The following is a 10,676-nucleotide window of genomic DNA, read 5'->3' as shown; positions in this document are numbered from 1 at the left end:
GATACACTGTAAAGCGCTTTGGAGTCCTTACTCTGAGAGGCGCTATACAAGTGCGGGTCATTTATCATTCTACACGCTGGTCGGAAGCGGAGCGACCTACTTCCGGCTTTTGGTCCGACCGGTAAAGGCGTCCGTAAGCAAACACGAACGATGACTCAAAATTACCCCGTCTTCACGCCAAACGAGACAAATTGAAAGGACAAGAGTTTAAAACATAATTTTAATAAAAGTTTAGCCAAGTACAGCACGATGTCACCTGGAACCAAAGACGAGGTTAGTTGTAGAGCTGGAAGGAAGGTAAAAATAAACTAATATTAGGAATTGTGTTGAATGCACGGTTCTGTTTAAAGTCTCGGTGCCTCGGCCTTCAGGAGGAATCCAACCTACGGACCGATTATATTATGATCTTTAATTAGCCTTTCCAACATTACAGGTACAAACTGAAATTTGAACAATTTGAATTTAAAAAGACAAACTTGATGACGTAAACTAACTCGGACTTAATGACGTAAACTAACTCGGACGTGAACGTCGAGTCTGTCACTTGCTCTCAGGCTGACAGGGTTCAAGACTCGGTTGGATGGGGGTCTCCTGAGGATCCAGGACCGGGACTTCTTCAGTCTGGTGACTCTTGGCGTGGGTTTTCAGACAGTGGCTCTGGGTGAAGGTTTTGTCACACAGGGGACACTTGTAGGGTCTCTCTCCGTTGTGGGTCCTCATGTGGACCTTCAGGTGTTCCCGCCGAGAACACTCCTTCCCACACATGGAACAGACGAACTGCCTGATGCCTAAGTGGATCTTCATGTGGCTGTCCAGGTTGGCCTTTTGTCTGAAGAAGCGCCCGCAGTCCGTGCACTCGTATGGCGTCTCCCCGGTGTGGATCCGCGTGTGTTTCTTCAGCTCCGCCTTGGCCACGAAGCTCTTGCTGCACACGCTGCACACGAAGGGCCGGTTGCTGCTGTGGATCTTTATGTGGGCCATCAGCGTGGTTCTGGAGAGGAAGGTTTTGCAGCAGACGTGGCAGAGAAAAGCCCGGTCTCTGACCGTGTGGGTCGCCATGTGCGCCCTTAGCGTGCCCTCCAGTTTAAAGTGCTTCTGGCAGACTTTGCAGCTGTAGAGCCGCTCCCCCGAGTGGATCAGCCTGTGCTGGGTCAGAGATCGGCGCAGATTGAAAGACTTGCTGCAGATGTCGCAGTGGTACTTGTCTCCGCTGTCGTGCGCCTTCCTGTGCGCCGTCAGCTGCGACAACACCCCGAACGTCTTCAGACAGACGTCACACTTGTGAGGCTTCTTTTCCACGTGGACCCAGCGATGCAGGTTGAGGGCGGACAGGTTGGTGAAGGCCTTTCCACAGACGTCACATACGAACAGACTGTTTCCTGTGTGCTTGGCGATGTGCTGGTTGAGCGTGGCGATGGACACAAACGTCTTGGGACAGTGGGAGCAGCTGTGGACCGGCTGGTGATTTTTCAGGTGCTCCTTTAGCTCCTCCACGGACTCTGACTTGTCTCCGCAGACTCCACACACGTCCCGCTGCTCCTCCACGTGACTCCAGGTGTGTTTGATCAGACTCCCGAGGAACCTGTACCAGACTCCACACACCTTGCAGGCCGTTTTAGTGTCCTCGCTCTTCTTCACGCCGCTTTTAGCCCTTTTCTTCTGGGGTGGTTGGAGCTTCTGCTCTTCAGGGTTCCCGTCGTTGCTGGAGTCCACGTCTCTCTCTGCTCCAGCCTCCGGGGTCTCCGGCACTTCTGATGTCGAGCTGCACGACAAAAACACCCATTCTGTTAATGGTGGACGAGGCTGGAAGAGGAACACGAAACCTGTTTCCTGCTGCTCTTCAGCGTCGTGTGGACCCGGACACGGTAAACGTTTTACAGACACGAAGATACGTTGAAGCTTCGTGTCTCACTGGTACTTTCTTACAACCGAAGCAGCGCCAGCTGGTCCTAGCTTAAGCTCGTCCTAACTCGTACGCCAGACTTAGCCAAGTCGGACGTAAGGACTGGAGCTCGACCCGAGTGCACCAAGTCAGACCAGGACCACTCGCGGCTGCGCCTGGGCGTATCGTGCACGTTCACGAGGATACAAGCGTAGCTGTGCTCGTTGCCTAGCAACGCATCGCCCCAAGCGCAGCAATGATGGAAGAGGAAGTGTAACACCACACATACGAAGCAAAGCGAGCGCCGCCTGGAAGATGGCGGCAGCCATCAACGACGAGTCTGACAGCGGAGTGCGTACAGGCGAGGGACAAAACCCCAGAAACGTCCGGATGAGCGGGGACAAGTCTGCTGACTCAGAGGAGGGCTGAACATGACGGGAGTCTTACTTCCTGATATTTGGACATCTGGTCTCTGATTGGCTAACAGCAACACGCCTTTACCACTGACCCAGTTTGCTCTGCGACTCGATGCTTTAACGCCGCCTCCCGGTCCGCGTCAGGTCGGGTTAAACTCACAGCACATCACTCCGAAGGTCAGACGACATCCAAACGCTTTCTAGTCCGTATTCGTTGGTCCAACAGAAGATGATGGGCGACACGGGTCTGACATGCGCCGATCCACCAATCACAGCACTCTCATTGGCCCTGGGATGCACCAATCAACAACATGCTGCGCTGTGATTGGTTCGAGCTACACATGGGGAAAGGGGGCGGAGCTTTTGACACATCACCCAAACAGATGACGGATTTGCATACGAGTGTGAGGCCAGCATTACGACGATGCTAATGGACGTTAGCGTGAGAACATCTGAAGCAGCTTTGTGACGTGTTAGCGGTAGCTCTACAGCGTGGGACTGTGGACAGAAGACCTGCTGTGGACCAACTCTTATAGGACAGTAGCTGGACCCTTGTGGACGCTCCAGATGGTTCTGTTCTGGCATGAGGGTCGTAACGCTGCGTTAGACTTTACTTTCCGAGTTAAAGCGTGTCTACGGGTGTGGTTGTCCCCTAGATTAGCACAACCGCGGTCATCCGGAGCGCCCGAGCTTTCTAGAGATGCACGAGTACGAACATCCTGATGAGTAGGTTCTACCTGGGGTCGGGTCCAGCCGCATCCTTCTGCAGAACCGAAGAGTCCGAAGATGGACCGTCGTCTCCTTTCTGAAAGAACAGAGTTAAACAATACCACCTTAAATCAGGTCACATGTTCTGGGTTCTCCCTTAAAACATCAGGCTTTACTGCGACTGAGGGCAGGTTCTTCTGCAGCTTCAGAGGAACTAAAGCAGGATGAACCCAGAGCACCGTTCATCTCATCCGTTCCCAGAACCCGTCCAACACACCTTGAGACGGATGTAGATGGACAGCTTCCCCGTGGACCTGATGGTGGAGTAGATCTCCTCTGGAGTCAGGGCTTTGACCCTAAGGGGCAGCAGCCTTCTGCTCTGGTCCGTCATGAAGATGTCAAAAGGTTCTCCGTCCTCCAGCTGAGGGAAGGTGGACCTCAGCAGGTCCAGGAAGTCCGACTCCTGCAGATCCCGAGGACACTTCAGACTCTGGACTGGACTCCTTTTGTAGACTGGCACAGAGGAAGGAAAACGTTTATCCGTCTGACCAAACGGGTTCTGGTTCTGTTTAGAAAGTGGACCCGAGGGGTCCAGAACCCCGCAGCAGGACTTCGGAAACCCACCGGCCTTGCAGAGCACCTCGACCCGCGGGTCCTCCAGCAACCAGATCCTCAGGTTCAGATGGTTCTGCCGATCACTGATTCGGGGTCTGCCGGGCCTCTTCCTGACGGGGTGGAGTCTGGAGGAGCCCGACCTGCAGGAGGACAACAGGTCAGATCTGACTGGACCGACGTCTCGAAGACTCTTCAGTTCACGTTCGAACATCCGTGGAGCAGGAAGCAGTTGGAACACGGTTTTCCTCTCCACTGTCGCTACGTGGACAGCTGCAGACTCAGACACAAGTCAGTGACTCGATGCAACCTGCTGGGTTCCTTACATAAGAACTAAGGAAGTCAGGTGGACCGTTCACGGTGTGAAGAACCTTGAGACGCTGACCTCGACGGGGTGTCATGGTTGGGGTCGTAGTCCGGGTCATCCAGGTCTTTCTGACTCGGTCTGAAGATGGACTTGAGCGGTTTCCCCTCCTCCTCCTCTTCTTCCTCCTTGGTGGTCACAGGCGGCAGGTCCAGGCTCTCTGCTGCTTCCTCCTTATCTGGACACCAAACAGCCAGAGTTTGTCTCTGATCTCTGATGTGAACAAACATCTGAGTCCGTCTCCAGCTGTAGAAATGTTAGCTGTAGCTGCTGACACATACCTGGCTGCTCCTCTTCCTCACCAGCAGCCACCACCTCATGGCAGCGCTGATCTGGGACCAGCGCAATAAAACAACATGTCAGATGAAACGTTTACCTCCACGTGTCAGTAATGAACCTTCAGAAGTCTCTCAGCACCACCTCCAGCCTCCCACTGACCTTCTCTGAGGAGTGTGACCTGAGGCTGCAGGAGCTCCAGCTGCCTCCTCTGGCGGTCCACCTGCTGCCTGAGGCCCGAAGCCTCCGCCTCGCTCTCCACCACCGCCAGGATCTCCCAGGTGGCTATGGTCAGCTTCTCGTTGATGACGGCCCTCAGCGAGTCGGTCTTGGACCCGGAGTCGCCGCCGCCGCTACGGAACCGCAGGATGTAAGAAAGAGTCGATACACTAAAACATCACCATTGACTTTTAATAGCAGCACATTGATTACTGTGTTGAGAACTTTACTAGGACTCGTCACCTGGGTGGGATCTGACCGTCTGGGTCCTTCGGGTCATCTTGGTTTGGTCTGGAGGTCGCTGTAAGCGGTTTATCTCTTCCACCTTCCTCACCATCGCTGGTCCAAGGTGGAGGGTCCTGACACTCGGCTTCCTCCTCACCTGGAAACAAAGCAGGTAAAGCCGGTCTCTGGTCTACAAGCTGTTTTCCAGCGGCTGAGCTGCTGAGAGTACCTGGCTGTTGAGTCAGCTGCTGCTGCTGCTCCTCTTCCTCGCTCACCACCACCACCTCATGGCTGTACAGATCTGGGACCAGCGCTTCGGGTTTTCACACACATGGAAAGAAGACACGGTCATATCTCTGCTGCAAAATGATGGAGCCTCCAGGTTTTCTAACGCAGATTTCAACATCCAGCCCCTCTGGGCGTGATAAACACCGGAAGGCTTTCATTTTGAAAATCCCCAGACTAACAAGGGACGTCCCAGCGCATCATTTTGTCGGGATTTTATCACATGAAACCGTCGGTGAAGACGAATAAAACCCGAGTAGGACCATCGCACCGCCAGGAGACGTTAGCTTAAACATTCACCTGCTAACCGGCGCGCGCCTGGGACACAAACACCAGTCAGACATGTTGGACTCTCACTTGTTCACAAGCTCGGCCCAAACGGGCCCGAACCAGAACTTTACTGAACATTTCCTGACGTACGCTTTACTCTGAACACGCGACGAGCTCAATCTACCTCCTTTGTTTGGTTTGACCCGAAGCTGCAGGAGCTCCAGCTGCCTCTTCTGGTGCTCGAGCTGCTGCCTGAAGCCCGAAGCCTCCACCTCGTAGTCGGTGACGACCTTCTCCACGGCCGTGAAGATCTCCCGCGCGGCCGTGGTCAGCTTCTCGGTGACGACGGACCGCAGCATGTCGGTTCTAGACCCGCAGAGCGGCTCCGAGCCTCCGCTGCTGCAGCAAAACATCGTTATCTCTCTGTTCGGAAGAAGTTTCGCTCAGTGGCGACGCTGATCTACTTCCGGGAGAAACGTCTCCTTCCAGGAGGAGGGTATCACCTGCAGACCGGAGACCGCAGATTCAGGCCGCTGCAGATTCAGGCTTGTACTGTTTCGAGACAGCGCCGCCCACTGTTTGCTAGCGTTCCCAGATGGAGCACGAGCGGATAGAACGTGGAGAACAGTATTGTTTAATTGGTAAGAAGGAAGAAAACCAAAAACCTAATGCAGCTTGGTTTTAAATAACGTTTTACTTTAATAAAATGTATTGAAGTAGCCATTGCAAAGTTCCACAGCATTCTGCATTTAATTAAAGGGCAGGTCAAGCCTGCCTCAGAGGCCTTCTCCACCAGTGTTGCCAGATCCAAAATCCCACAATATCGTACAGAGAGGCCTAAATTATCGTTTTTCAGTACAAATTATCGTACATTATAAATTTGATAATAACGTTCTATAAACAACTTCTCACTCCAATATAATATAACAAAGAAGGTGTTTTATATTGCCCTGTTTAATAAACATCTTTAAAACCAGTAATATAATGCCTATAAACATGCAGAGTGTGTTGGCACCACTCTGTCCTATTTATGTCATTTCTACATAGGTTAAACGCACGCGACAAAACATCACAGCAGTGGAAAAACTGACCCAATAAATGACAAAGCAGCCTACTCACCTAATTGCTGATCTCGATCTCCATTTGATTCACTGTCTGTCGCAGCAGAATGCCTTTAATCACCTGTACTACGTGGTCTGTGCTTCTCATTGCAATGTTGTGCTCGGCTAAAAAGCCACATAGCTTGATTTCAGCATTTTTCACATAATTTTCAAACTTCTCTTTTTCATTAGTTTGCTGGAGACATTTAAGTATAGATGTCTGGTTTGGCGCAATGCATTTTACCCGTTCTTTGTGTTTAGCTCCTTTTGCGTGATTCTTGAGAACGGTGATCTCTGATACCATCTGGATGTTGCAGCAATGACAGAAAGCCTTGGTTTCGTTCCCTGTAACAGGTGCAAGCCATCCTTTGAAAATAGGGTCCAACTCCCACGCAGGACGATAAACTTGTGTCCGGTGTTGCTTTGCTTTACCTTCATCCGTCCCTTCTCTGGTTTTTCTTTTAAGATTAGAAGCCATTGTCTCATCGCTCTGTCCTCCTAGCTTAGACCTAACTCGGCGCGCTCGCGGGCAAACAGCAAAAACTGGCGGGACACTGCCACATTATATAACATTACAGTTTCTCGCTAGAGTAGGCCCTATCGATGTGATTGGGCTATTTATTGTACAGATCCAGTCAGTTTTTGTAGTAGACACAATAGCATAAACCTGTAAGCACTGAGGTGAAATCTGACTTCAGAACAGTTTAAAATTATGTAATTGACTTGGGAAAGCCACAGCAAACGACGGTGATACTAGATGCAATGTGAAATTATCGTACATTTGAGGATTTTTGAAACTATTGATCGTACATCGTACAGAGCCAAAAATTATGGTACAAATACGATAATTATCGTACATCTGGCAACACTGTTCTCCACCCACATATCAATTTTGAAAACTGCAACATTGGTAGGCGTGGCCTGGCGGACCGAGAGGGCAGCGCGGCAGTGACGAACACGGATGGGTAAAGCCGGGCGTACACTGCAGCATTTTCACTCGTAGCACTCAGCTTCAGCTCAAACTGTACGACTTCCTCGCAGGGCAGATCTCACGAGTCATGCGCTCACACTGCACGGCCCAGTTCTCGGATGCAATCTGACTGCTCACACTGTACGTCTGGTAGCAACACGTCGGACCTAAAATATGCTAAAAAAATAGCAGTTTTTACTCAACACGTCAGACTTTTTGGTCTTGTTTCGCCTGTTGTCCTTCGGGAGTGCTGCAGGAGGACACACAGGGATTTATGGGGGTTGGATGAGGAAAACAAAATAAAGTAAATCTGTGTTTTGTGATCAGTTTAATTTGACATGAACACGACAAACACGCTTTCTTGACAATCTTTGTGAGTAAAAAAACGTGTAGAAATTAAAACGAACAGCGTGTTTTATTAGGGAAATAGCGGGCGAGCGGTGTTGATGCATGATTGCGCATGCGCCGTGAGCGGTTCTGATACATTTTGGGTCGCAGCTGCTCGCAGCGCCGCTTCAACAGTGCGATACCCTCACGACTGCTGATCGGTAGCTGGTCACGTGGTGTTAATCGTCTCTCGTAACCCCCTGTACACTACACGACGCTCGGCGCAAAACTCGCCCCGATCTCGTGGATTCTCGCACGAGTGGAAAATCGGCTCAAAAAAGTGAAAAAGTCGCACAGTGTAGCCCGGCTTAACCAGACCAAGCTAGCTCCCTTCACTCTGAGCAGTCATTAGAAGCGGAGGACGTTTCTCCCCCTCCTTACCCAGACAAGGGAGAAGAAAGGGACCAAGTCTATTTGGAGGAGACAAGCGGACCTGAGCCTTATTGTTTTGAGCTTGTGAGTTGCTTGAAACTACTGGAACCGACCCAACAGAACCAGTTCTTGGTAGCCGTTAGCCATAGCATTAGATTAGCTGCAGGGTTTGGTTCCACAGCCTTGGAGAGCTGTTATCAATCATGTTTTAGAGGCTTATCTGCTTCAACACACCTGATTTTAGTAAGCAGCAAATAACTGAACAGCTAATCTAACATGTTAAAGCAGGAAAACCACTGAAACGTGCTGGATACTAGCTCTCTAGGACACGGCCACCTACCTTGGGCTGAAGTTACTTTCTGCTGCAGAAAAAGTTATAAAAATACCTCATGAGAAAATTATTCTGTCATGTCTTCATTTTTGTTACACAATCACAAACATCCACCTAAAATTGCCCTGATTTCATTATTTACTGATACCAGCTGCTCTCTTGGTCGTAGGTGATCCTCTGGTGTCTGCAGCTGGTCTCCTCTGGTGGTGTCGTCAGGATCAGGAGCTTCCAGAAGAATGTGCCATTGAATGATTCCTTCCCCCTCTAAACAGTTATTTGTTATATTAATTAAATAAATCACAACTTATATATTTCCTGTTTTTGTTCATGTCTATATTTAAACACGAGTTCAAAATGAGCTTTTAACAGTGAGGTGCAAATTTAATTCATCACAATAGAGCTAGTTAAACGTGCAACAATGGGATAATTCAATTAATGTAATTTATAAATATCCATTAAAATATAAAAACTGGAATCAAAATGAGACATTTGGCAGCACAAATAACTTGTCAAACACAATATTTATTATAATAATTGTAGGCAGACAGGAGACAGAGCTGATGGAGGTTCTCAGTCATCGAAGGATGGCTGAAGGCTTTCCAGGAAGAGGAGATGTGGTGTTGTCTCTTCTCTCTCTATTCTGCCAGATGAGCTGATAGGTTACAGGTGTGTGAGGACATCCTCATGCGGTCATAACCAGATGACATGAGTTATCAGGTGATCAGCCAGGCTAATGATGAAATGCAGAAAGAAAAATTCAGGACAGTGTACAGTAATAATAATAATCTGTGGTGTTGCTCACCTCATGTGCTCTTATAGAATATTAACGCATGCCTGCCTCATGGTGTCTACATCAGAGTGAAAGTCATCGCCTCTACCAGCTGAGCCATGACAGCACTTACTAAAGGTTGAATCAGATTTGTTCTTTAGCTATTCCCATTGTGCTCCAAGAGGAAACCAGTGGGCCAATGAGGTAGAAGGTAAGGAGCGGAAAAAAACTTGCCAATCAGAGGACAGAAAAGATCAGCAACAGGCCACGCCTCCAGAGTGCCAAAACTCCCCACAGCCAAGCGAGCAGAATCAGAAACCAGCGTGCAGAAAGGCTGCCACACGCGCAGTAAGGCTGCCACACGTATGTTTTCCTCTGCCGTGTGCTCGTTGGCCAACGCGCGCACGCAAGTTTGTCACTTGTGCACATCCTTGTGAGCTCACAGACACAGTTTGCTCCCTCTCAGTATACAAATAACCTCTCGCCATGTATATTTTCACTCGAGAGGTTCTAACTTCCAAGCGCGAGTCCTGTTCGCATGCGCGGTGTGGACCCATAAATGTGTATTTTGGCACCCATCTGACGCCATAACTCTGACTCAATGCTAATGCTAACTACAGCACAACTCACTTGCGGCTAATCTGAGCCTCGACTGCTGCTACAAGGCTGGCTGAGACCGGTTGAGACCGCGGTGCTTATATAACCTACAGCCAGAGCTGCTACGTAGTATGTGTGTTTTGGTCCATCAAGGTGTTTTGAAGTGGTTGATCTAAGGATGTCAAGAACCAGGAAAATTGGAAAGTTTTTTTTGTTTGTTTCTACAAACATTTTCAATTAAATAAATATGATTAAAAACTTTTGTTATTAAAAGTTACTCAGAAGTTTTCTAATTTTTGTTCTGATAACTACTTCACTGAAGCTTTAACAACGAATAAACTATTTTTAATAAGCTTCACCAACAATTACACATTTTTATATGTAACTGTTAAACAGTAGAAGCTTGAATCTGCAGCTGGCGTGAATCTGCGGTGTCCAAGTCTGCAGCTTTGAATCTGCAGTTAGTCTTGAATCTGCAGTTGCAGTTACACGTTAGTCCTTTAGAGGTCGCTGTCTCAAATCCAGTACAAGCCTGAATCTGCAGTCGGCCTGAATCTGCGGTCTCCGGGTCTTCAGGACAGCGATTGGCATCACTGAGTTTGCGGCCGCTGCGCAGGGGGAGGGGGGAGAGGGCTGAAGCAGAAACTACCGTTGTTAAAAGAAATGTGTTTAACTTTGAAAATGTGGGCGCAATTTTAATTGTCAAAAAAACAACCAAAGCGAACCAACCGAACCCCCCCCCACCCCCCGCCGCTTCAGGTGTATGACGTCATCAACGACTAGTCAAAGTCGACTCGATTTTCATTACTTGACAGTCGACTTTTAAAAGAATTAAGTCCTGCAGCCCCTACGTGCTATAGTGTTAGCTTGTGCATGCAGCTTACAGCCCGGTC

At 49.4% G+C, this 10,676-nt stretch overlaps 1 protein-coding gene and 1 long non-coding RNA gene across 3 annotated transcripts; one reads left to right on the top strand and one right to left on the bottom strand.

The window, feature by feature from the left end:
• Window positions 1-206: 206 nt before the first annotated feature.
• On the bottom strand, window positions 207-5,891 carry LOC107395478 (zinc finger protein 250). Of its 2 annotated transcripts, none has more exons than XM_054737408.2 (10): window positions 5,442-5,891; window positions 4,932-5,015; window positions 4,721-4,859; window positions 4,421-4,647; window positions 4,264-4,314; window positions 4,004-4,160; window positions 3,631-3,761; window positions 3,284-3,519; window positions 3,036-3,103; window positions 207-1,762 (listed from the first exon to the last, which is right to left on the bottom strand). In XM_054737408.2, the coding sequence occupies exons 1-10, from the start codon at window positions 5,668-5,670 to the stop codon at window positions 541-543; spliced, it is 2,544 nt and encodes an 847-aa protein (XP_054593383.2). In that variant the 5' UTR covers window positions 5,671-5,891; the 3' UTR covers window positions 207-540. The 2 variants fall into 2 exon arrangements, with proteins under 2 accessions (XP_054593383.2, XP_015830358.3); XM_015974872.3 differs by having other exon boundaries at window positions 4,421-4,611; window positions 5,442-5,889.
• A 1,083-nt stretch (window positions 5,892-6,974) lies between these two features.
• On the top strand, window positions 6,975-8,728 carry LOC129160562 (uncharacterized). Its single transcript, XR_008561153.2, has 2 exons — window positions 6,975-8,170; window positions 8,587-8,728. It is a non-coding gene; the product is annotated as an uncharacterized lncRNA (long non-coding RNA).
• The last annotated feature ends 1,948 nt before the right edge of the window (window positions 8,729-10,676 follow it).

The sequence above is a fragment of the Nothobranchius furzeri genome, chromosome 2 (assembly GCF_043380555.1).
Source record: "Nothobranchius furzeri strain GRZ-AD chromosome 2, NfurGRZ-RIMD1, whole genome shotgun sequence".
NCBI classification, from domain to species: Eukaryota; Metazoa; Chordata; class Actinopteri; order Cyprinodontiformes; family Nothobranchiidae; genus Nothobranchius; species Nothobranchius furzeri.
This window is presented reverse-complemented; position numbering and strand designations above follow the sequence as displayed.